This window comes from Biomphalaria glabrata, chromosome 17 (genome assembly GCF_947242115.1).
Source record: "Biomphalaria glabrata chromosome 17, xgBioGlab47.1, whole genome shotgun sequence".
Classification (NCBI taxonomy): Eukaryota; Metazoa; Mollusca; class Gastropoda; family Planorbidae; genus Biomphalaria; species Biomphalaria glabrata.
In genome coordinates this window covers 6780599-6808578 of record NC_074727.1, presented here as the reverse complement: position 1 = coordinate 6808578, position 27980 = coordinate 6780599, and the positions used below count along the sequence as shown (strand labels likewise).

The window sequence follows — 27980 nt, the reverse complement described above, 5'->3', positions numbered from 1 at the left end:
ATACAGGGGCTTATCCTCGGATATCAGAAGCCATGGCTGCCAACTGTTTTCTTTTCCTCTACAACAACGAGAGCGATCTGACACATGAGTTCGTCTTTATAACGAATCTGGAAACTTCTATGTTACTCCTTCTGATTACCTCTGGCATAGGTTTATCTGGAGCCTACCCCGAATGTCTTTTAAAAAAGGTATTGTGTCACTGTGTTGGAATAAATGCATCCAAATGTGCCTTGCGTAGAAAAGCTGACAGACTCAAATAAATTTAAATCTACATTGTCATAAAAACATTCCAGGATTTGCTCCTCTCTTCCGAACTTCTTGCTTCCCACCCCTGCACCCTGAGCCCATTAGTTTACTTGTTATGTATCCAGTATCACTCCATTGCGAAATATATTGTCCTTATGGACTCGAACACAAGCCTTATTATTATTATGTAAACAACGCCGAAATTCTTAGGCCACGTTCACACAGACGGATCTGGGGGATCAAGGAATGGTTAGGCCCCTTTATTTTTTTTATCTGTCAAGTTAAACAATTGCATTTGTGTCGCCTATGTGTGTTTATTTGTCCGTATTTTTGTAATGTAAGCGAAGCAAGAAAAGAAGCGACACATCAAGAACTCAGAATAAAATAATAGACTCATTTTTTGAATGTGCCCTGATAGCTTGCTCTATCGCTCTATTGCATCTATTCAGAAATACAATCATTCATGTTACAATAAAGGAATGTCTTCATATGTTAACTCTTTCTCTCCTAACTGACGATACCAACGTCGATTCCACCAGAATGTGATAAATAATTACGGAGAGAAAGAGTTAACGAGAAATAGACGTGAGACTCTAGTTAAATTAAGTCCAGCATTAAGATCCAATAATTTAGGTTGGGAAATGCAAGGGAAATATTTAGCTGAAAGTTATTAAAATATTCCATTGCATTTGTAAATTTAAAAAAAAGTGGTTTGGACAATGTTTTGTGTTTTACGATGTGTGAGAACAAACTCGCAAAACCTTTAAATATCACTCATTGTTTTAAATTAAATAACAGAACTATGGCGGTAATGTTAGGTTTTAATTACTTTTTCTTTATCCTACTTTAAAAAATGTCTATTAAAAAACCATTCACATGAAATGTTAAATAGAGGGCACTATTTACAAGGACACCATCCAGGCACAAGCATCCACACAGCCCGATGCAGTCCGCGTAGGCATGCCACCACTGCAGAATGGAAGACCGCAGCATCCCTAAACGACTCCTGTATGGCCAATAGAGGGAAGGCAAGCGCTCACAAGGTGGGAACGGATAACGCTTTAGGGACACCCTCAAACATTCTTTGAAAGCCTTCAGCACTGACCCAGTCACAACCAGTGAAATCTGCCCGAGTGGAGTGTAGCCAGAGAATGCTGACCATGTCCTTCAAAACTCTTCTCTTTACCAAGAGGCCCGTACAAGACACTGGCCCCCCCCAAAAAAACCAATAGAAAGAAAACTATATTTGGAAACCACTGCGTAGTCCATCTCATATATTGGTCAGGACATCTGAACGCGCCAACATAAAAATGAGAACGAGGAAGAAGAAGAAAACCCAGCCACCTGGGAGACAGAAGCACATACCAGAGCATCATGGCGTCGCGCTGTGAAAACTGGCGCACAAATAGCAGAACACAACAGAACAGCGCTGGCAGAAGAAAAGCGCCAGAGAAGAAAAGCAAGGCCAATGACACTAGCTCCAGCTGGAATAACCTGCCCAGTATACAGCCGATTATTACAGGCTCACATAGGTCTCACCAGTCACATGAGGAGGCACAAAACCCCAGTGCAACGCCCTCAGCCCCCCTAGATGACAAATTGGTCATCATCGAACCACGATGGACGAACTATATTCTACACAGCAGATGAACTGAAAAAGGACACAAAAAACTACTATTTATCTTTTTCAAATGCATAGTTTATCGACATTTTCAATAATGGTAATAATATTACACTTTGTGTGTCATCCATACGGAGAATGAAAACGTTGTGGTTACCCAATACATTAGTGCATATTAACTCTTTTTCTCCTAATTAACGATGCCAACGTTGATTTGACCCCATTGTGATTTTTGGATTTATAAACTTTAAATTTTTGTTGTGTAAAAAGAGCAAGTATTCCCCTATAATTCGACACCAAAATATAAAATTTTCTGATAACAAACAAAAAAGTTATTGAAGTTTAATCCAAACAGGATAGTGAAATACAAATGAGCCAAATAAATAATTCTATCGGAACAAGGAAAATAATTACGGAGAGAAAGAGTTAAACAGGTAGGAGGGAAATTACAAAAGAAAAATTCAATCTCCTAAAATTAAAAACTAGAGGGATGCTTTTTGTTTTGTGTTTTAAAACAAGCAGTATAAAAAAAAAAAAAGCTTTTCTAAGGGAAAGAACTGCTAATTACTACCATTTATCTGAAAATTACAGGGTTAAGCTCCTTTTCTGCTATATTAAAAAAATAATTAATTAGTACTAAATGATTAACTAATAGGTTAATTTCTGGATGGATTCATGTATCGTCGCGGACTATGAACAATTATGCAAAATTTCAACTTGATCCGAGAATGGGGCGGGGGTGTAAGGGGGTGTCAAATGGTAATAAGGGGATAAAATCTATATATACATCGACATCTCTCACTAAGTAGCATTTATTACCCTTTTTTCGATATCAAACAAAAAAATTAATCACAAATAATTATTTAACTAAGAGTTGTATTTTTTAAAATTGATTCGTGTCTTGTCAGGTTCAATAAATAGTTGTGCAACTGCAAAGGTTTAACTTGATCCGAGAATGAGAAATTGGGCGAAAAAAAACATGTTTCACATTTTTTACCAGACGGACAAACTGACAGACAAGAGTGAGTTGATATACGTTTTTATAAAGGCTTGCACGTTAGCTATTCTGAATCCCACATCAGGAAACGTTAAACGTCATGGCCTGCCATTGTAAGCAAATAATGTATTGACCATAAAACAGACGGGCAACGGATCGAACCAAGAGGATTCCGTCATACATTTAACAAATGTGTCATACGCTCGGGGCGGTGTAGGCTGACCTGAATAGAGGTGACCATCTGTTGCTGTCAAATATTATAAGGGAAAAGAAGGCGAAAGAGAGTGCGTGTTTTTGTTGGGGCGGGGGGGGGGGGACAGAAGATTCTTTCTCTGCCCAGTGCCACCAGGAGCTTCCTTGCAACCCAGCTATCTACGTGTATAGTGAGGCAATAACCTTACACTTGATGCTTAAGTGTAGTGTTGAAATTGGTAGTGCACATATAATCAAAGGCGAATCCAGAAGGGTGGTAGTGTGACACACTCACTGGGGAGAAGACACATGTATATATTTAGAGAAAGTATACACTTGTGACAATTTAGATAGATAGATAGATAGATAGATAGATAGATAGATAGATAGATAGATAGATAGATAGATAGATAGATTGATAGATAGATAGATAGATAGATAGATAGATAGATAGATAGTTGTTTATTATCTTATCTTATCTTATATAATACAGACGTTACTTCAAAAAAGAAGATGATTACGTCCTACGCGTCACGCATTTAGTCATGCATATTAACCAATGTTTGTTTTAACATACAACCTTCTCGATCTAGATTTAGAGCCTAGATTTTAATCATTAACTAACAGAATGTGATCGGAAGAGAGAGAGAGAGAACTTGGAAAGGTGTCACTATTTAATAGCGACTAAATCTTTTATTATGTGATGTTTTTAACATCCTAAGATTACCATTTATTTTCGCATTGTTCAAAAAGTGTCATTTTTTAAAACCCTGTACCCATTGCTCCGGTGCCCAGCACAACTCTGCTGGAGTCGGTGTCGAACCTCGAGCCCCCTTCATAGGTAGCGTACCTAGCCTCTCGACCGAGCCTCTTGACCACTAGGCTACAAAGATCTAGAGTTTCCGATGCAAAATGATGTAATAATGGCCCATGTCTTGAGTGTCAACACGATGGCCCATGTCTTAGATGTCGACACGATGGCCCATTTCTTAAATGTCAACACGATGGCCCATGTCTTAGATGTCGACACGATGGCCCATTTCTTAAATGTCAACACGATGGCCCATTTATTAAACGTCGAAACGATGGCCGATTTCTTAAATGTCAACACGGTGGCCCATGTCTTATAAGTCGACACGGTGGCCCATTTATTAAACGTCGACACGATGGCCCATGTCTTAAATGTCGACACGATGGCCCATTTATTAAACGTCGAAACGATGGCCCATGTCTTAGATGTCGACACGATGGCCCATTTATTAAATGTCAACACGATGGCCCATGTCTTATAAGTCGACACGGTGGCCCATTTATTAAACGTCGACACGATGGCCCATGTCTTAAATGTCGACACGATGGCCCATTTATTAAACGTCGAAACGATGGCCCATGTCTTAGATGTCGACACGATGGCCCATTTATTAAATGTCAACACGATGGCCCATGTCCTAAAAGTCGACACGATGGCCCATGTCTTAGATGTCGACACGATGGCCCATTTCTTAAATGTCAACACGATGGCCCATGTCCTAAAAGTCGACACGATGGCCCATGTCTTAAATGTCGACACGATGTCATATGTCTTTTAAATGTCGTCCCAAGCATGTACTGTCAGTCCGCCTTGCAAAGATAATCGCGTATGCTTATTCAAGAGAACATTTCAATACATAAACCTGTTTCGCAACATGCAAATGTCTCGTATTTTAATTATTATTTCATTATTAAGAATATTTTGAAAAGCTTATGCAAATAAACTGGCTGTACAGACCAGCGCATTTTTTTGTATCGTCAAGAAAAGGAGGGGAATAAAGTGTCATCAACCATGCAGGCGTCAAAACACAATATGCACTACACAGTACACAAGATCGCCATTTTGTTCAGTGGCGTAGCTACGGTGGGGGAGGAGGGGGGGGGGAGAATATACCCCCCCCCCAAGCCCCCAAATAAGTGCTTTTTACATAAAAAATTAAATATTAAGCAAATGCAGGGGCTCTCAAAGATGTAAAGCCCCCCGGGCCCCAAAAGATGGAAAATTCCTGGCTACGCCCCTGATTTTGTTCTTCTTCGGGAAAAGAAAGTGAACACTAAAGAGTAGAACATGAAGAGACATTTTAGCTTGCTTTTAAACATTGACTTGAATCGTATTCGTTAAAGTAGACACTACAGTTTACAACTGTAATATAGCAGAACTAGAAAAGCAGCAAAATTTAAATAAACTTGAAAGTTGCAACTGTTGAAAAAAAACAACAATCAAGGTTTTAATGTTATTAGGTAGCAGAGGACATACAGGCTAGAGATCTAATTCATTCCATCGTTAATCTGCACTACCATGCCATAATCAAAATGTATGATTACTGACTTCTAGAGTGCAAGTCTGTATGTTAAGGCATCAACTGTAGATTTACAGCCCCGAGCCCTGACCCCAGTGGACAGCGAAAGATTCGGACCCATTTTTGGTATTATCTTTTTATTAATTGAATTCAGACTCACGTATTCTAAGCATGTAAATGATGTATTCGAGGCCTCAGTCCTTATGCCAAAACCCGGCGTATCGAGGCCTCAATCCGGCTACAATTTGTAAGCCTCCATGCTCAAGGGTTCCGTGCTGTGAGTAATCCCTTATAGCACGGTCCTGGTTTCACAGGTCTGTACGACGTGGCAACGAGCTATTGGTCTAAACTGCCCACTGGTTGTGACGCTGCAGGTCAGTGTTCAGGCCTGCTGTAACGAATGATTTCGGTTCTACTGATAATTACTTCCATAAAAAGCTCATTAGTGAAGGAAATTGCTTCAATTATTCTGTATCGATCGTAGAATTAATTTTTAACTCACCCCGTCTGTCTGTCTGTCTGTCTGCGTCGATTTTTTTTACACTTTTTTCTCCCACTTCCCCTTCTCGGATCAAAGTGAAAAAAAATTAACCAACTACTAATTCGTGTGTTGTCATCGACAATGAATAATTGTGCAAAGTTTCAACTTGATCCTAGAATGGGGAATGGGAGAAATAATGTATACAAGATTTCCAGGCCCGACATAGGCCACTGCAACATATGCGGTCGCAGTGGGCCCCGCACTTTCATAGGTCCCGCGCTAATTCTAGATGTAAATTATTAAATTTAACCATTATAACTTATATATGATAACAGGGCTTCTGCAGCCTCTTGAATTTCCAGGGCCTACTGGAAATCTCCTGTAATTGCAAAAGTCCTGGAAATCTAAAATTATTAAAATCCCATGCGCGATTTAAAAAAAAAAACGGCATTGTCAGCTTTCATTTGATAAAAGTTTATTGCAGAGACGAATGTATTTTCTAATTTTAAAAAATCATACCCTACCCAGACTGGGCCCGCGCATTCTGTTTCACATAGGGCCCCGCAATTGTTATGACCGGCTCTGAAGATTTCACCCAAACAGACAGAATAAGTTGATAAAAAGTTTTGTACAGATAGACCTAGCCTACTAGCTATTGGTCTAAACTGCCCACTGGTTGTGACGTTGCAGGTCATTGTTCAGGCCTTCTGTAACGACTGGTCTCGGTTCTACTGTTAATTACTTCCTTTGAGGTTTATTACACTGAAACTACGGGACGCCGTGGCCCACCATCCTTTTTTTTTTACCCGCGGGTACCTCGCTACGCTTCTGGGAGAGAAAAGGGGGGAATGGAGAATATCAGGTTTACAGGGAGACAGAGTAAAGCATTAGTAAATGAAAAGAAAATTGCGAAACAAAAAAAAGAGAAGAATTTCCGAAAAAAAAAGACAAATACAAAAATCTTTATTTGGAGAATGTTCAGAATAAATATTAGAGTGAATTGGCCAGCTCAATGTACAGAAATCAATATGACCAGAGTTTCTCACTTTACCCAAGGGGGTGGGGTGGCGGGGGAGGCTTGCACTCTGCGAACCACTGGGGATATTCGTTTAAAAATTGTTAATAGTTGACTACGTTACACATTAACATTTTTGTGATTAGCTACAAATTGGCGAATAAAGAAAAGGAGAGGGGGAGTATGAAGATAATTTTATTCCAGTGATAGGTGTACTTTTGTTTGGGGGGGGGGTGGGCTGGGGTAGAGAATCGGTGTACCAGACTGTACATTTTATTTTTCAGAAGTTATAAATGTCAGAAGTTAGGATCTACAAGTTTGGTAGTTAGCAGGGGGCGGACTGGGTGTCAAATTCGGCCCAGGCATTTCAATTCAATCAGGCCCATAAATCGCATATCATATGATGAACATCAAACTTTAGGCATGCCTGTCCTTAAATCATGTTGAGTTTGAGTTTCGATAATTGTATACATTAATACATTGAGCTCTTTATGTTAATAAGAAATATAAGCCTTATGTTGCTTTTTAATTGCTAAGTGTGTAGGCCATAAAAGGATGAAGCCTACTAGTAGCGCTGTCTACGGATGTAGGCTACTGCATTATTTCGGAAAATTTGTTACATTAAATTAGCATTACACTGTAGAGAGTGTTCAGAAGGCCGCTTTTACAAGAGCATATTATAAAACCTTTGACAATTTAATACATTCAGCCCACCGGGCATTTGCCCAAATGCCCATATAGCCAGTCCGCCCCTGGTAGTTAGGTTATTAGTCATTATGAAAACGATGTAACATATGTTTAACGTAACTGCCACATAGTTTACGCGTCAACGTCTCAAGAGATGTGTAAACAGGAAGTTTATGTATACATTGCTTTCTAGAAATTTCAAGTCTCTAAACACTTAGGACGGTGTTTCCCAAGCTTTCAACGTATGCATACCCCTTCAATAATTTTCGTAACTCTGAGTACCCCTCGCCACCCTCACCCCCCAAAAAAGGGTAAATATTAAAATTAATAAACGAAAAATAAGATTGTTCATAAAAAATATAAATAAATGTTATATTACAAATAACATTAATTTGCATCAATGAAAAAGGAGAAGCATAGTTAATGCGTACCCCCTTCAAACTCTTCCCGTACCCCTGTGGGTACGCGTACCCTACTTTGGAAAACTGACTTGAATGAAAAGAGTTAATTAGAATCGAGATTTCTTTACTTCTTTCTTGTTTGAGGATATTGTTTTACGAAAACCTACGAAAGGGAAGACGAGCTTATATCGGAGTCGATCAGTAAATATGTAATAAGCTTCATGTTAAATACCTTTGTGAATATATTACTAAAATTAAGTTATATTGTGTATCAATAGTGTTTGTTCAATCTTTTTGTAATTTCTACTTGGAGTATTAAACTGTTTTATTTCGTAAATACAAATCCTTTTATTTCTTCACACAAAGATTCCCTGCCAATTACAATGGAATTTAAGGTCATCGGATTTAGATTTTAGATTACAGTAGAAAAAATTTTAAGATATTATTCCTCCCCTCCCCCCCCCCAACCCTCAATGCCATCACCACACCAATAAATATGTAAAAACAATACTAAAAACTCTGCAAGAACTCAAACTTTGTCCTATAGAATAGAGACATTGCAACACGAGATTTCTCTAATAGTTGAATACGTTTTACAAAGAAGAAAATTATTTTTTAAATCTTTAGCTTGCGGCAAGTGATGGCTGAATAGTGAAACGTGCGCCATACAGAGTTGATTATCTTAGGAACAATATCTTTGGCTTTCCATCGGACAGTGTTTTTGAAATAGCGCAAACTTTTAAAGTCCTTGGTACTATCTTAGACAATAAATAAATTAAATTTTACTGCAAAGACTGATTATATCAGCAAAAAAAAAAGGGCAGCAAAGATTACTTAGAAAAATGTCCTCATTTAATGTTAGCGAAAAGGACTTGGCTATGTTTTATCACGCTCACATCTGCAATATTTTAAGTTTTAATATCACTGCCTGGTATGGTAATCTGAACATTAAAAATAAAAATAAACTTCATGGAATCCTAAATGCTGCTGGTAAAGTCATTGGTAAAAAAAAAAAAAACTATTTGGGCAGCTGTTTGAGAAAAACATTCAGAAAAAAAAGCTAAAAAGATTCTAGGAATAAAAAAATCACCTCTTTAGATCAGGATTTTGTGATTTTACCACCACAAAAGTGATACAAGACACCGATAGCAAAGACAAACAGACACATAAACTCTTTTGTCATTAAATAGAAAATATCTGATCTAAACTTTTCTCATTGTGAAAGAGTCTGGTGTGAATGTATATTTTGGTTTTCTTTAGTTACAATGTTTTCTTTGGGGCAATGCTTAAATTGTAGGACAAATTTCCTTACGGGTAATACAGATTATTATTATTATTCATCCGCTTGAGACGAACGCTAGATTATTATCTAGAATCCCATAATTATGACCGAGCTAGATATATCTAGTTTAACGACTACCGCAACCATTGTAACTACTATATATATGCTGCCTATGTCTTAACATTGCGTGAAGATTTTTAGCTACGTGTAAGTAATGTTTGTGTAAAACCCAAATTGTAAATGCTACATAAAGCTAATTTTACCACAAGCACGCAACACAAACACTGGTGAACCTACCGGCTGGTACATGGCTGCTATATGTCTTGCTTCTAATGAAGATAACCTGAAGACAAAACAAACAGACGTTTAGTTGTACATTACACGAGCTATTGATTTAGACAGTTGATACGTCCAAACGTCCAGCCATCATCATCGTCATCTCTTTCAGCGGTTCTCAAGATCTCATTGCTCTATCTTCAATCTATAACTTTGTTGGGTCATCTAGCTGATTAGTTTTCTGACCTGCATCTATTTTAATATTTTAGTGTGGAGATTGCAGTCATCTATGGCTTGACTGGAGGCGCGGTGGCTGAGCGGCAACAAGCTTGGCTTCCGGACCGAGGGTCCCAGGTTCGAAACCTGGTGAAGACTGAGATTTTTAATTTCGAGATCTCTGAGTCCACCCAGCTCTAATGGGTACTTGACATTAGTTGGGGAAAAGTAAAGACACATTAGTTGGGGAAAAGTAAAGACCTTTTGTCGTTGTGCTGTGAATAAAGACACGAAACGTCTTTCTTTTGAGTTTATAAGAAATGTGGCAATGTGATAATTTGTACGGTTAACATAAACTTCAAGGCGGCAGAGGAGAAGACACTAACACAGTGATAGCGCACACCCAGTGTCATGCGCGACAACACAACAGCGTCGCCCGCGGCATAAACCGCTGCGACAAAACGCGCGTCTCGACTTGTGAGCGACATCGTCTTTTAGGGTCAGTGTTCCAACTTTGACTGTGAGTTATGCCGTGGGCCACAGAAAGAGATGACATCATCTGCCCCAAGGATCGCAAGGTCTGAAAGGGGAACTTTACTTTTTTTTTACTATGGCTTGACTGCTCGTGCGGTATGCGCGTTGGACTGTCTTTCGTTGGTCCCGGGTTGATACCCTGCCCGCTGCCATTCCCCAGATTCCTGCGGGAGGTTTGGGCTGGGATGTAGATTATCTTCAACTCTGAAATTACATCAGAAACTTGTAAAATATTTACAACATTTTTTCCACATTAACAACACATTAGCTACACACTAGCAGGGCTCGCAAAGACTTTCCTTCAGGGAATGCACCAGGAAAAAGAAGAAAAGGCACACAGAGAAAGCGATGGGAAGACAACATAAAAGAATGGACGGACCTGCCATTGAAAGAGAGATTTTATCCAAGATAATAGTATGGAGAAAAACGGTGGACAGATCATGTGTGAAGCCCCAACGGTTCATCAAACAAAGTGAAGTTGACAGCACATTTGTGGTTCAGGGAAATAAACCGATCGAACTATCAAGGGGGCACAAGTTCGAATCCCCCGTTGAGCTGAGTTGTGTTTGCTGATCTCCTAAAGGTGCTTAAAGGCAGTTACCTGCGGCGACCGCTTCCTCTTAACAAGTCCACAAAAGAGATTGGACAGTAGAGTACTGAGACCGCTTCCTCTCAACAAATCTACAAAAGAGATTAGACAGTAGAGTACTGAGACCGCTTCCTCTCAACAAATCCACTAAAGGGATTGGAGAGTACTGAGACCGCTTCCTCTCAACAAATCCACTAAAGAGATTGGAGAGTACTGAGACCGCTTCCTCTCAACAAATCTACAAAAGAGATTAGACAGTAGAGTACTGAGACCGCTTCCTCTCAACAAATCCACTAAAGGGATTGGAGAGTACTGAGACCGCTTCCTCTCAACAAATCCACTAAAGAGATTGGAGAGTACTGAGACCGCTTCCTCTCAACAAATCCACTAAAGAGATTGGAGAGTACTGAGACCGCTTCCTCTCAACAAATCCACTAAAGAGATTGGAGAGTACTGAGACCGCTTCCTCTCGACAAATCTACAAAAGAGATTGGACAGTAGAGTACTGAGACCGCTTCCTCAAACAAATCCACAAAAGAGATTGGAGAGTACTGAGACCGCTTCCTCTCAACAAATCTACAAAAGAGATTGGACAGTAGAGTACTGAGACCGCTTCCTCTCAACAAATCTACAAAAGAGATTGGACAGTAGAGTACTGAGACCGCTTCCTCAAACAAATCCACAAAAGAGATTGGAGAGTACTGAGACCGCTTCCTCTCAACAAATCCACTAAAGAGATTGGAGAGTACTGAGACCGCTTCCCCTTAACAAATCTACAAAAGAGATTGGACAGTAGAGTACTGAGACCGCTTCCTCAAACAAATCCACAAAAGAGATTGGAGAGTACTGAGACCGCTTCCTCTCAACAAATCCACTAAAGAGATTGGAGAGTACTGAGACCGCTTCCCCTTAACAAATCTACAAAAGAGATTGGACAGTAGAGTACTGAGACCGCTTCCTCTCAACAAATCTACAAAAGAGATTGGACAGTAGTGTACTGAGACCGCTTCCCCTTAACAAATCTACAAAAGAGATTGGACAGTAGTGTACTGAGCACGCTTTTGCATGAAAGATAGGCTATGAAAAGTAATTTGAAAAAAAAAAAGATATTTGCGAAGTTCGCATCATCTTTAACATTGAGTATCCGCTTCTGATACCGAAACCTTTGACTTTGTTGCATAGCCCTGGAGGGTTGGAAAAACATAGTGAAACATGAACTTGATTTAAATCATCCTTTGAGAATTTAGGTCACTTGACAGAATGAAACATGAGACGCCGTCTGCGATACAATACTGGGGGGGGGGGGGGGGGGGGGGGAATATCCAGTCTACTCGATACTTCTTGTTCATGCAAGAATGAATTGATCCAAATGGTTGGTCTAGTTGTGTGGCTTGCTTCGGGATGATGCCACGAAGGTCCTGGGTTCGAACTCAGCGCGTTGATCTCCTGTTGCGGTAAGACGTACTTCTAAAGCAGTGGTGCCCAGCCTTTTTAGGCCTGGCCGTAATCATTTCAGACCTGCATTTCACGTGCCGAATTTCCAGGTTCAAATCATTGTCCACTTGAACCTAGTCTCGACGACCTCGTTGCACTCTGTGGTCTAAGAGTTTCAAAGAGCCGGATGGCAAGGGGGCCGAAAATGGGCGCTGCTGTTCAAAAGGAACTTTTGAAGATTGTAAAACTTAACCAAAAAAAAACTTTTCTTAAGAAACAAAACTTATATTAGGGAAAGAAGCGCTCAGTTATTCCCCTTTCTCTCATCACTAAAATCATTCAAAACTAATATAAACACACTCCATCTATCTGCTAGGATTCGTTTACACTTTTTTGTTCATTCAAAAGTTTTTTTATAAAGCTTATATCATGGCTTATATTTACTAACACCATAGATATGTCTATGATTAACACTGATTAACACTCTCGTCTATCTGGTAGGATTCGTTTACACTTTTTTTTCCCCATTTCCCATTATCGGATCAAGCTTAAACTTTGGACAATTATTCGTTATCGATAAAAACACATAAATCAATAAAAAAAATAAAAATAAACCAATTAGTTAATTACTTAATGGTACAGGGTCCCCTAAGTGACTTTCACACTAACAGCAATCTATAATTTAGATCTAGTCTACTATTTTGTATATGTATATTTCAATACATTCGTGGAGCTGACAATAGCAGTTCATCAAGCTTACCTATGACGATGTGCTTACATATGATGATGTGCTTACCTATGATGATGTGCTTACATGTGTAAAATCTTAAGTAGGCTACGTCTATTTATTTTTTTCGACTCTGTATTGAATACATTCGAGTCCTGTGCGGTAATTCCCGCCAAAGCCGTGTGACTTAATGTGTTTTAAAAAATCGTTTTACAGACGAAAAGACATAAACACGAATTTAATTTTAAGATGATTATATTTTGAAAAATTATAACGGTGAAACTAGTTTGTGTGGCCAATTAGGTAGTAATTTTTTTTTTCCAATAGATATACTGTCAATGATATAATGATTTTCATGACATTTTATTTGCAGGATGCTTGTGGGCGTTACAATCCTGAGACTGGACTAACAACCATTGCAGGAAGTATGAACTTCGCAAACGTGATATAGGGTACTAGGATGTTTATCTGCATGACATAAACCCAACTTCCATGGAGACAATAGATGAATATAGTTTGCACAGATCGCTTTTATTCACAAATCTGTATATATATTTCTCTACCATGCGGGACACGACGCACGCACGCACGCCGACTCAATAACCTTCGATGAAAAAGTCACGGAAAGATAACTCTTTTATTTCTGCAAGTCGGACTAGAGTTATCCCACGTAACTTTCGCTGCGACAGAGAGCGAGGCTCAGAAAAAAAAGAGGGGTGGGGGAGAACAAGTAATATTTTCTGTATATATAATTCTCTACGTCGCCCAACCATGCGAGACACCACGCACGCATGCCGACTCTCTAACTCTCCTCCCGCCACCCTCCTGCTCTAACCCGCGCATTCCTCGCTCTCCAGGCATGCGCACACAGTCGTTTGCCCTAACCCACCCCATTTGGACAACTGTGGCTTTCAGGAAGTGTTCACCCGTCACTAAATAGCGGCGTATGCTACGCCGCGGGTCGATTAGTGTATATATATATATTATTATATACATATTATATATATATTATATATATATATATTGTTAACTTTCTACTTCACTTGCAACATGGCCATATTACTAAGTCTACTACTTGACTTCACAAAACCTATTAGATCAACTTCTTTGTTTCATGACTTCCACTTGACCAGAAGACTAACTGACTTCAACAACTGACCAGAAACCCACTTCACGTTATCAAGTCGATTTCACCAACTGCCTAAAATCTTGATCTCTCATAACGACCTTACTTCCGACCATACAGTGGCGTAGCTAGGAATTTGCCATCATTTTGGGGCCCGGGACACTTGACCTCTTGGGGGTCTCAGCATTTTGTAATGTAAAAAAGCACTCATTTGGGGGCCCACCTCAAGTGGGGGGGGGGGGGATTTTCAAATTCTCACCTCCCTCCCGCCACCTAGCTACGCCTCTGCGACCCTACCTAAATCGTGTTCCATATTTACTCGTTCACGCTCTGTATTCATGAAATTCACGATAGTACAATAAGATGAAGTGAATTGTTCCATCTCTCACACATACATAAACTGTCAAATTTCTAAAAACATAATAATAAATCGTTAGAGCTGTTATCATAATACAAGGGCAGTTTCCGTTTTCCAAGGTGGCGGCCACGTCCAATGTCTGACGTCACGACCTGTAACTTGGCAACGAGCTATTGGTCAAAACTGCCGACAGGTTGCGATGACGCAGGTCAATGTTTGGGGCCTTCTATAAACAATTGGTCTCGGTTTTGTCACAGGTCCTCTTGTGATCAAGTCAATGTTCTATGGAGAGAATGCTCTGCTGGTTTTCAATGCCCCCATACCTTTATTAACAAGTTCCCCTATCAGACCTTGAGATCTATGGGGCAGATGATGTAAAGTTCATCTGCTTCCGTGGCCCACGGTTAACGAGGGTGTCATGTAGCCAGCACAACGACCAACCGCCCTTACTTTTCTTCAACTAATGTCAGGTATCCATTAGAGTTTGGTGGACTCAGAGGCGCCCCCCCCCCCAAAAAAAAAACCAGAAATTAAAAAATCCCAGTCTTCACCAGGATTCGAACCGCACAGCCACCACTCCTCAATACCTTTGCTAGGATCTTAGCCAAGGTTTCCATGCCACTCTAAAACACGAGAAAGAGGAAGGTAACAGAACTAAAAGTATAATCTTAGAATGTAAATCATGTGAGTCAAAGATAGAATGTCTCGTGTTTTAGGGACTAAGCCATGACTTGGACAGCTAAGTGTTATTTTCAAATAAGATATAAGGCAAAAGACAGAGAGGAATGGAGAAAGACGGTTGACAGATCGTGTGTGGTGCCCCAACGGTTTTTTAGATTAAGGGATAGGTGAAAGTGATCAGGTTCAATTCACACTGTTTTCAAAATACAAGTATTACCTTACACAAACACATTCATATAAACTTAAATGTAAGGACCAACGTTTTGGAATATGTACAGTGCAAGATTCATTAATCTGATGTGATATACCCCATTCCTTACTGCATTAAACATTTGAACTTAAATGTTTCAAAGTTATTTAAATTCACCACTGTAAATATTTTTTTTAATCTGTTATGCTCTCACAGCGCCTAGAGCATGCATTGAGTTTGTTAACAGCGCTATGCAATGCGCATTACCCTCATTTGAAAAATAAAACAATAATAATTCTGTGGCAGTGAGTGCTCAAGATTGAGATTCGTTAGAAGGAAACCAAATTCACTGTAATTGTGTCCACTTGATGATGGAGCAATAGATAGGAAACGAATCTTAGTAGGAATGTTCGGGTTCTCAAAGAGGTCAGTTGACCCCCATCACTTTGGCTAAATTTACGATTGGGTCGTTTTAGTTCCATAATCGCTTCATCTAACAGACATGTTTTTCAGTGCTAATAGACAACTAATTATGTGACCTCGATTTAAAACGTAGTTAAAAACAACGGGACCACAGGCAGAGATGAGAAACTTCTTTGAAAATCAGGATGTTACTAAGTATACAACTATAAGGAAGAAATGGTAGATTAGTATAATTCTACTTTTGTGTAAACTTAACACTCCAGACGCCCCCCCCCCCCAGCCTGACATTCCTGCGACAGGGATGAACAGGTGAACAACCGTTTCACTTGAATAGTTTTTATCGGCCCCCGAAAGGGGAAAAGACGCTATTCGTTTTGTGTGGAATGTCCGTCCAACCCGTTTAGATCTCGTAAACTAGAAAAGATAGTGAAAATCTGACACAATAATATTTTAGACCATTCAAAGTTCTGATGCAACGGCTACTTTTTTCTTTTCTGAAAGCGAAAAATATAATTTTTAAATCACCTGTGCAAGCAGGTTTTTTTTCATAAAAAATACACCACTTTTACAACTATACACTATTAATAGTAACAAACACGGGAGGTTCTTTAGAAGGGGAGATCTCTGTTTACTATGTTTTTAACATTTATGCAAACGGTTTTAGATTTTTTGTCAAAGAAAGTTTTTTATTTATACATGTATTGCTAAGTTATGTAAATTCTGTCATACTAAATACTGTATTTACACATAAAAAAGTTTTCTTTTTTTAAAGAAAAAAATCTATTTAGTATGCATATAAGTTGGACATAATTTAAAACAACAATTAATAAGTAGTTTTTCATATTATCGCGTGAACTGTAGCGTTCAAACCACAAATAGTACACTGTACAAATTTTTTTTACGTAAATGTTTTTTTTTTCTTGAGGATTTGAATAAGAGATTGACCATTTACAAAACAATTAGGTCTGCTGGACCGCTGGGGCACCACACAAGATCTGTCAACCTTCTTTCTCCATTCTTCTCTGTCATTTGTCCTTGATAGAATTTCATTATGATGTTCTTTCTGAAAATATTGAAACCTGCCTTTTTACCTGCCTGGGTGGACCACTTGGGGGGCCTATTTTCAGTTTGTGTTTCCACACAAACTGTCTTTGTAACCTTGTTATATTTATTTTCTATCTAGCGCTAGGCCTCTGTGACATTCGACTCTATGTCATCGCTTAAAGGCCAAGCTAGTCTAAGTTATATTCTTCATATTTTATCATATCTTATCTTATAAAAGACAGACGTTACTTCAAAAAAAAAAAAAAGAAGATGATTACGTGCTACGCGTCAATCTAGTCATGGATGTTAACGAATGACTAAAGCTCTGCCAAGTCATTGGTTTGCCTGGCTGACTCATGCAACCCATTCCATGCTCTAATAGCACTAGGGAAGAAGGCGTATTTGTACAAATTTGTCCTAGCATATGGAATGTGTACTTATAACTACACTACTAGATGGAGGGACGACATAAAGTATCAGAGCGTAAAGTTAGGTCCTAACAACCTTGGAGTTCCCACACACCAGGTCTCCATTTAGTGTAATAAACTATAAGCGTGGTCGAGAGGCAATGTGCGCTTGAACTTGGCTTGGCTTGGCTACCTTGAAGGGGGTTTGAGGTTCGACACCCGACTCGGGCAGAGTTGTGTTTACTGAGCGCCTAAAGGCAGCACGGAAAACCAACTCCTAGATACCCCCTCCTCCCCACTGGTCCACAAATGAGATTGGACCAAAGCGCTCTGAGCATGCTATAAGTATGAAAGTAGCGCCATATAAAAGCTATAAATATATATATATATATATATATATATATATATATATATATATATATAATAATAATAATAATAATAATAATAAACTATAATGTAATTTGTTCACGGGTTTTGTTGCCGAAAACTAAAAACAAAAACCAGCTTACAAATACAGTTTGTGTGGAAACACAAACTCAAAACAAAATATCAGAATGAAATTCTATCAAAGGCAAATGACAGAGAAGAATGGGGAAAGAAGGTTGACAGATCTTGTGTGGTGCCCCAACGGTGCCGCAGACCAAGGGATAGGTGAAAGTGAAGGTGAAGTTAGATGTGAGCCTTGCCTAACTGATGTCATATAATGATTATTTAAATGATCTAATTGTTTTGTTAAGGGCCAATGTCTTATTCAAAGTCTCAAGAAAAAAAAAACACATTTCCCGTAAAAAAAAATCCTTTAGTAATCTTATCTTCTTAACTTATACAGACGTTACTTCAAAAAAAAAAAAAGATGGTTACGTCCTATGCGTCATGCATTTAATCATGCATATTAACCAATGACCTAAATTCTGAACAAGTCACTGGTTTTCCTGGCTAGCTCAGGCAACCTGCTCTAATAGCGCTAGGGAAGAAAGAGAATTTGTCCTAGAATATGGATCGATGAATATAGCCTACCTGTATCTTTGTTTCTTTCTGAGTATTTTATTAAATTTTGTTTTTGTATTTGAAGATTATGGTTCAGTGTTTTATGTATAATTGCTACTTGCACAAATGCACAAATTGTAAGATAAATTTCCATACGGATAATAAAGATTATTATTATTATTATTAATATTATTACTATTATTTACTTTTAAGTCTTCTATTCTGAAGGCTTTCTAAATTTAGTGATTTTACTAAAGGTGTTACTCTAGTTAAATGTGAATATTCGTTTGTTATGAATCTCACTGCTCTATTTTGTGTCTGTTCCAGTTTCTTAATGTTTTCTTGAGTTGAGGGTCCCAAACAGAGGATGCATATTCTATTATTAGCTTAACAAAGGTTAAATAACATTTTAGTTTTATGTTCTTATTTGATTTATAGAAATTTCTTTTAATAAACCCTAATGCTTTGATTTTTTGTATATTTTCATCAATATGGGGATTCCATGACAGTTTTTCAATTATTATAACACCTAGGTATTTTGCGTTTTTAGTCTGTGTTACTGGTTTACCATGAATAAGATAAGTGGAGTTAATTTGTTTTAGTTTTTTTTTTTTTTTGTTACTCTTAATAACTAACATTTTTCTGGGAGGAAAGACATGCTCCTATTTGATTCCCATTTCTGTAATTCATCTAATTCTCTTTGTAAAATATCTGTGTCTTGTGTTGTTTTTATTGTTCTATATATTATGCAATCGTCTGCAAATAATCTGACTTTTGTTCCTGAAGTAATGCAATTTGGTAAATCATTTATGTAAATTAAAAATAGTAGTGCTGATAGCGAACTTTGTGATCTTGGTTCAAATTCTTTTGTGGACCAGTGGGGTGGGGCGGGAGGGTATATCTAGGTAGGACTGGGTCCAATAATATAAAATTGTTAAACTGGAAAACAGGAGTGCGGATAGTAGTTGAACCAGTTGGCCTACTCAATTCTTAGCGTGTCCACTGAACCAAGACGTAAGACGATCAGGAACACCCGGAAGTATTTACTTAATCGGAAGTAACCCCGAAACACCTTTCGAAATGGAAGGGAGTATTGTGTATCACATTTGTGTATATTGCTTTTACTTTTATTTTATTTTACAATAATTTTCAACAAGTTCTTTTTTTGGAAAGGGGGCGACAGGAGGGGTGTGTTGGCCAAAAAATTTACCAAATGCGAAACATGGTTGAAAAATCTGTACATTTTCGCCAACAGTTGTGACCTTTTTGTGAGTTTAGAATATATTCTGCTCATACTATTTTTAGATTAAACTCATTCCCATGATTCCTATTTCCAAAACTTTGAAAATGTTTGATCTGAATTAGATTTTATAATATCTAAAGTTGCATAATTTTTTAAATACAATTTATGTTCAATTAATTAAGAACTGAGTGCTTTTGGGTAAAACAAAACAAAAAAAAGGTCTAATGCTTCATTACGTCTCACACCGTCTGCAATATATTCCCGCTACACCTCTCAAGTACAAAATGGAAGGCTAGAATAAAGTCAAAGTAAAATCAGAGGCTTAGGAAAATTAAAACATGTATTATTCTTGAGAGATTCTTGAATGTACGGAGGTGTTCTTTGCGTAGCCACACCTTAACCGTGGTTTGGAATGGTACATTTTGAGACTTTTGTTCAAAAAGAGGTTTCATGGTAAACATCTGGTCTCATGGTAAACATCTGGACTCATGATAAACATCTAGTCTTATGGTAAACATCTGGTCTCATGATAAACATCTGGTCTCATGGTAAACATCTGGACTCATAATAAACATCTGGTCTTATGGTAAACATCTGGTCTCAAGATAAACATCTGGACTTATGGTAAACATCTAGTCTTATGGTAAACATCTGGACTCATGATAAACATCTGGTCTCATGGTAAACATCTGGACTCATGGTAAACATCTGGTCTCATGGTAAACATTTGGTCTCAAGATAAATATCTGGACTTATGGTAAACATCTGGTCTCAAGATAAACATCTGGTCTTATGGTAAACATCTGGTCTTATGGTAAACATCTGGTCTAGAACTATAATTACTACTCAGTGGTAACAACGTGTAATGAGAATTGTAAAATAATGACTGAACGTCTACGAAGTCCCAAATAACAGTAGCATTAAGTGTACTAGAACGAGTAGGACCGGACTTAACTAGGCCCTAAGCTATTTAATTATATGTCATTGCAAAAGTAGGATTTTCGGATTCCTTGATATACGCTAAAGAAACATATAATGAAATAATAAATCTTTAACTTACATTCATTTTTATTTAAAACTAATTCATTCGGATAATATCCTTGGGCACCCCCATCCCCCCCCCCAAAAAAAAAAGAAAGGGGGCGGGGCTCTAAGCTATGTATACGTAAATCCTACACCTAGAATGAAACAAGGTGACAATGTTGGTAAGACAACACACTGCATCATGGAACACTCCTCACGACGTAACACAAACATAGAAAAATAAAAACAAAACTAGAATCACTTTTCATTAAGAAACGCAAGTCAAGTTTTGGATTGACCTATTGAACTTAGAATCAGCTTTACTGGCAAATTAAAATATCTACATTTTTTAGCAGCATCTTCCGTCTTGTAACAGTTAAAGTGAGAATTAAAAAGTAACAGTTAAAGTGAGAATTAAAAAGTAACAGTTAAAGTAAAAATTAAAAAGAAACAGTTAAAGTGAGAATTAAAAATAAACAGTTAAAGTAAGAATTAAAAAGTAACAGTTAAAGTGAGAATTAAAAAGTAACAGTTAAAGTAAGAATTAAAAAGTAACAGTTAAAGTAAGAATTAAAAAGTAACAGCTAAAGTAAGAATTAAAAAGTAACAGTTAAAGTAAGAATTAAAAAGTAACAATTAAAGTGAGAATTGATAAACTTAAGGAATGAAATTCTTCCGGAGTATTTTCTCTTCAAAATGAAAAGTATTTGAATATTTAAAAAAAAAGATAAAAGTAGCTGTTACTTACAACTTGATCTCAATCAGTCAAGCTAATCCTGTCATATGGTAAGACTTCAATGCAAATGAAGCCAATGTAAATCTAAAAATCAATAGCAATCGATGCCGCGGGGGAGAAAGAGAGAAAGAGGCAGAGAAAGAGAGTAACTGTGTACCTCAAAATTCACCAGTTCAAAAAACAAATCGATATTCCCAAATCATTACCAGCTTAGTAGGCCTTTTTTTTTTTCAACTCGCTTCACTGACTTTCAACAATTTGGTTACAACTAATCCAGTCTGAATGAAAGTACAAAAAATTAAAAGACTAAAAAATGTTAAGAGTATAAACAAATGCCCCCCCCTTTTTTTTTTCTTTTTTTTTTTTTACTTACCAATGTTTTGTTTAAAATAGCCTCAAAATTAAAACAACAAAACAAGAAACACAACTCTCTAGGTCCGGCTGCAGACGGAAGATGTAAGTGTATGAGCGCTTTTACTGCAAGACATTCAACTCCATTTGCGCTGTCACACGGGCAAGTTGCCCTCTTCTTCCAAGCCTCCCACTCCCCTCTTTTTTTTTATTGTACCCCCCTCCTCCTTCTGAAAAGGCTAATCCCACAAGGCATCTTGTACCTAGATATACCTATACTGAACCTTCACTCGCCCAACCGCACCCTCCCCCTTTTTCCTTTCTTGCTCTCTGGGGTGACATTTTGTCTCAACTGACGTAGACATCCATCTACTAGAGCTCCATCTATTAATAGAGGTCAACGATGACGTCACGGGGAGTCTCAAATTGCACTGAAGTCTATGGATGCATCCAACGTTCCTTAATATATGACCATTTTAATTCTTTTTGATATTTTTTTCCCCGCAAAAGAATTATATATTTTTACAAATCAATCCAATTTTTAAAAAAATGGATTTTAGGTTTTATACTTTGTACTAAACAATCAGCCCATGCGGATGGAACTCAGTCGTGGCCATCTTTTGCCGCCCGAACGTTAGTGTTTGATAAAAAGTGGTTTGGGGATGACAAAGACCTTAGAAATTAATGTTAAAAAATGTCTAGGCTCAAGCGTCTCACCGCATTGTCTGTGATTAGTCGGTAGTCTACGACTGAAGCCGGCCATGGAGACAGAGGGCTCGCTGTTAGGTGTCTTTGGACAGTCTTCTCAGTTATCTAGCCGTCAACCGCGTGTTATGAGTCCAGTTCTGTTTTTACAATTCCTCACCAGTTCGCATTTTCTTCATGGGGGTCGGGTACCCATTTCCTAGTTTATTTGGGGAATAAAATAACTACCTAATTGGTCACATAGTGAAATCTCTGGTTTGACCGTTATAATAATGCAAAATATAATCATCTTCAAATTAGGCCTTAATTTGACTTTTTTTTTTTTTCTTCAGCGAGACGCACTTCTACTATTGTCTGGTTGTTTGTTTGTTTTTCGGCATAGCGGCTGAATGTTTAACCTCTTGGGTTCGGATCCGAATGAAGTCTGAAACTTTGAATTTCCGGATTTTCAGGATGTCCTTGAGTAAACCCAACTCTAATGGGTTCCTGACATTAGCTGGGGAAAGTAAAGGTGGTTGGTCGTTGTGCTAGTCACATGACATCCTCGTTAACTGACGGCCAAAGTAACACGGTCTTAAAGGGGTACTCGACTTTACCTTTTTACTTTAATTTTTTCTCAAACTAACGCGTAAAATAAACTTGCGAGTCAACAGTTTCTATTCAAAAGAATTCTAAAATGTTCTGCTGAACTGTCGAAATGTGCAGCTGTTTAGTAAGATGGCGGAGTGGTGACGCGTGCGTTTAGATCGAGACCTATGGTTATAGAAGGCCACAACACTGACCTGCGACGTCGCAACGTCTGTATTTTATAAGATAAGATGTGAAGATAAACAGTTCCTCACAGCCTCGCTTATTACAACAAAAAGTAGCACAAGTAACAAAAAAACAAACACAAAAGCTTTGACATTTTTAAACGCAGCCAAATTTTTGCGCAGAAACTAATGAGCTTGGGAAAAAATAATCCCATGTCTAAGAAACATATAAAAAAGAACTACATTAGAAACGTTCTCTTGAGTTGTTTTTATTGAGAAAAGAGTTCTTGTAATCACAACGAATTTCCATAAGGATCTGGTCGTGCGGTTTGCACGCTGGACTGTCGTTCAGATTTATCGATGGTCCCGGGTTCAAACCCTGCCCGCTCCCATCCCCCGTCGTCCTACGGGAGGTTTGGACTAGGAAGTAATTATCTTCAACTCTGAAGGAACATCCGAAACATGTAAAACATTTTCCAAAACATTTTCCAGTCTTAGTCTTTACGACTTTAATATACTAAAAGGTTTTTCTAGAGAGCCACCAATCATGTTTAAGGACCGTTCCTCACTGACATTGTACATTCATAGTGCGTGTCTTCGTTCGTCAGTCATGGGTGTAAGTAACAGGTATTCTGAGGGCCCCCCCCCCCCCATTTTAAAAAAAAAAAAAAAAACTACACACACATAGATACATACACTTAACCTACAATCACCTTACAGATGAGTTTGGCGAATGTAGACAACCCCAGATACAGTACCGTAGTTACAATGACACAGTATTCCCCCACACAAACACATACACATGTGCCCAACACATTCTCCACTTGTCTTATTTGATGTCTAGCTATTTATAAGCGAAAATACAGTCATATCTTCCGATCCCATTTTCACAAAGCTTAAATCATCTCACTCTGTCTGTCTGGTAAAAAGTTTGTAGGCGTACATGTTATTTCTCCCACACCCAATCTCAGATTAAGATGAAATTTCGCACAATTATTTCTGAACCCAAATAATTTTTTCCTAGTCACCTTTTCAAAACTATTACTCAATCTGAGATTTTCCTATTGTATAAATAACTTAGGGACTATAACTCACAATGTTATAAAAGGTTTAGATAATAGTGAGCAAATTGATGATATCTTATTAGATTTTTCTATGGCTTTTGACAAAGTTCACCACCCCATAGTTTGCTTACAAAATTAAAATATTTAGCATTGAAGGTCCATTGCATCAGTGGATTAATGATTTTCTGATAAGAAGAGAACAAACTGTAATAATAAATGGCTCTAAATCAACACTGATAACAGTAAACTGGTAACAGTAAACTCAGGTGTACCTCAAGGAATTAAAACAGTCTTAGGTCCACTACTATTCTTAATTTATATACTAAAATATTGTTCGAAGACATTTTTTTTCTGCGGCGACCTTTAATCTAAATCTGTGGGGTATCTTTTCTTTTCAAGGAAAAACAATGTTGTATCTGCAATGTATTTGAGGAATATAAATTCATATAAGAATTTTTAAAAGTAAAAACATTATTCCAAAACGGTTCTTAAAAAATTGATATTTTGAGCGCGTTAAAACGGTCGAATATCTGAAGAGTGTTTAACCATCCTTCTGTTTCTAACCAAAACAGACCTACTACAAGAAGTCTCACTTAACGGGAAGATGTCATTGCAATAAATATACCCAATAATAATATATTATCAATACTTTCGTGTTTCGATTATGTGTGTGTGTGTGTGTGTTTATTCATAGGGTTAGGGTTTACTTGGCGTTAGTTTTAGGGTTTGGAATAAATCGCCCCACACCCCTTTTACACTTATAAAGTTCTGAATCCGCTAGTGGAACGTATCATCTATAAAGTGACCAATAACAACTTCTACGATATCATGGAGTATGAGTGTCAGTATAGTATACAGTAGTCTAACGAAGTCTCTAAAATTTTAATAATTTTTAGGACAGGTAAAAAGGTGACGAATAAGAGGTGCTGCTAGTTTTAGAGACCTATTGATTTAGGTAAAGAATAAAAGCAGCGGGAGATAATTCAGCGATCGTGCTACACTTACAGAAACACTGCAGTTGTCTCGCTTTCATTTTAAAAAAAAAAAAAACATTTTGGAGTTAACATTAACAGTGAAGATTTTTTTTTCTTTTTGGTATTTCTAATGTACAGGATATAGAAACTACTGAGAATTGTTTAGTTCTAAAAGTAAATAATATTTAGTTCTTTTGCTTACCATGTTGGTATTAGTGATCTTTCAATATGGCTTCTTGTGAAATTGTTCAGTTTATCAATATATTTTTAAGTAACATTTGTAATCTATAAGATAAGAAGCAGGCCTAACATCTATAATCTATAAAATACGATTTCAAAATATCTCCCGATCTTCCAACTTTTATTTTCATCTTTTTGTTTTCTTTACGTTACTTTATATCGCATCTACATTTCTCAATATCGCTTTCCCTTCGTTTCCTTTGTTATGTACTTAATGCTTAAATAATGTAGACTGGATATTAAAAATCGAAAATTTCAGCAAAGAAAAGATTTCTGTGTCTAAAAATGTATCATATCTTGAAAATCCACACTATAACCTGCATAATATAGAGCTCTATACTTATTTAGAGTTCTGGTAGACGAAGAGTTTGTATTGATGACAGGAGTGTGAGAAAAGGAACGTGACGATGAGACATTGCCCCCCCCCCCCTTTAATACGTCCAGGAATAAGCTGGACAGTGCTGCAATGGACTTTCATCTCAAAGAGCTGGTCAGTGCTGCAATGGACTTTCATCTCAAAGAGCTGGGCAGTGCTGCAATGGACTTTCATCTCAAAAACGAGCCAATGAACTTTATCTCTAAAACGAACTAATACATTTTTCTCTGAGATGAACTATTAAACTCTATCTTTGAAACGAACTAATGAGCTTTATCTTTGGAATGAACTAATAAGCATTATCTCTGAAACGAACTATTGATCTTTATCTCTTTTTTAAAAAATGAACTAATGAGCTTTATCTCTAAAACGGGCTAATGACATTTATCTCTAAAACGAATTAATGACATTTATCTCTAAAACTTACTTATGCACTTTATCTCTAAAACGAACTAATGAATACCTTTGAAACAAACTATTGAACTTTATCTCTGGTAAGATGAGATAAAGATGAGGTAAGAACTATTGAGCTTTATCTTTAAAACGAGCTAATGAACTTTATCTTTAAAACGAACTAAGGTACTTTATCTCTGAAACGAACTTTATCTCTAAAAGAGATAATGAAGTTTATCTTTGAAATGAACTAATGAACTTTATCTCTGGTACGAACTATTGAAATTTATTGAAATTTATCTCTAAAACGAGCTAATGAACTTTATCTTTAAAACAAACTAATGAATTTTATCTCTGAAACGAGCTAATGGGCTTTATCTCTAAAACGAACAAGGAAGAGACCAGAAGGACCAAGTGTAGACAGGTTGAAGCCTGTTATAAACTAAGTGACCTACGCAGGGCCGGTCTTAGGCCACTGCAATATATTGTGGTAAGCGTGGTCGAGTGGCTAAGTGCGCTTGAACTTGGCTTGGCTACGTAGAAGGGGGCTCGAGGTTCGACACCCGACTCGGACAGAGTTGTGTTTACTGAGCGCCTAAAGGCAGCACGGAAAACCACCTCCTAGATACCACCCCCCCCCCCACTGGTCCACAAAAGAGATTGGACCAAAAGCGTTCTGAGCATGCTATAAGCATGAAAGTAATAATAATATATGCGACCGCAGTGGACCCCACTCTTTCATGGGCCCACACTTAATTTTAGGTGCCAATTATTTAATTAAACCATTATAACTTATATATAATAACAGGGTTTTCTCGGCCTCCTGATTTTCCAGGACCTCCTGGAAAACTACTCAAATTGCAAAATATGCACTCACAAAAAGTCCTGGAAATCTGATATTATACAAATCTCCTGAAAACTCATAGAAATCTCCTGTAAATAGAGAAAAAAAAACGGCGTTGTCAGCTTTCATTTAATGTGTTTTCTAATACAAAAAAAAAATCTGGCCCTACGCAATCTTATGTTTCTTTCTATTTCAAGGTATGGGAGATGGGGAGAATGAAGGTAGTTCTCTATAAAAAAAAAACCCAGCTTTTTTTCAAACAGTGAAGTGCCTCCTCTCCTAAGTCGGCCGGACGCCCTTTCAATAGGGGATGCGACATCCGGCAAAAAAGAACAGGGCGAATATGATAGATTCAGTTTTCAAGGAACAAAAAAAGTTGTATTTTATTGCCGCTCTTAAAACATGTTTGGACTCAACTTGTTGAACATTTTAGTAATTACCTGGACTGTATTGTAATGTAATAGAAGGCAGGAAAGCTGTGTACTGTTGTATGCAAACAAGACAGGAAGTTCTTCAAAATTGACACCAATAGCTGGGAAAGTGAGGCACTGTATGGATCCTATGGATCCAGATAAAGAGCCAACATAATGGAAAGGCCATGGATTGCAGATGGCGTACAAACCAGAAGAAAAACTAATAATTTTATTTATGGTAAACCAGTTGCACAGACTAAAAACTCGAAATATTTAGGTGTAAAAATAGGCCTATATAGAACTAACTAAAAGTTATTATGAAAATCCCATATTTATGAAATCATAAAAAAAAATCAAACAAAACATTAGGGTTTATTAAAGGAATTTTTTAAATGAAAAAGAACATAAAACTAAAATGCTATTTAACTTTAATTAGGCCAATAATAGAATATACATTCTCTGTTTGGGGTCCCTCAACTCAGTAATGCATAAATAAACTAGAACAAATACAAAATATAGCAGTGAAACTTTTAACAAACGAATGTTCCGATTTGATTAGAGTAATACTACTAGTAAAATCAATAAATTTTTAGAGACACTTCAGGACAGAAGAATAAAAAGG

At 37.6% G+C, this 27980-nt stretch overlaps 1 protein-coding gene across 2 annotated transcripts in view; it reads right to left on the bottom strand.

Moving 5' to 3' along the window:
* The window catches only part of LOC129923668 (placenta-specific gene 8 protein-like), a 46071-nt gene extending 24295 nt beyond the window's left edge, over positions 1 to 21776 (bottom strand). The window contains exons 1-2 of one of the 2 annotated variants that reach the window (XM_056015742.1): positions 21620 to 21776; positions 9550 to 9595 (exon numbers count right to left, since the gene is read on the bottom strand). In XM_056015742.1, the coding sequence (XP_055871717.1) occupies positions 9550 to 9561 (12 nt within the window). In that variant the 5' untranslated portion in view covers positions 9562 to 9595; positions 21620 to 21776. Of the gene's footprint in view, positions 1 to 9549; positions 9596 to 21258; positions 21382 to 21619 lie in introns of those variants that run through there. The other variant, XM_056015743.1, reaches the window with a different exon arrangement.
* Between the last annotated feature and the right edge of the window lie 6204 nt (positions 21777 to 27980).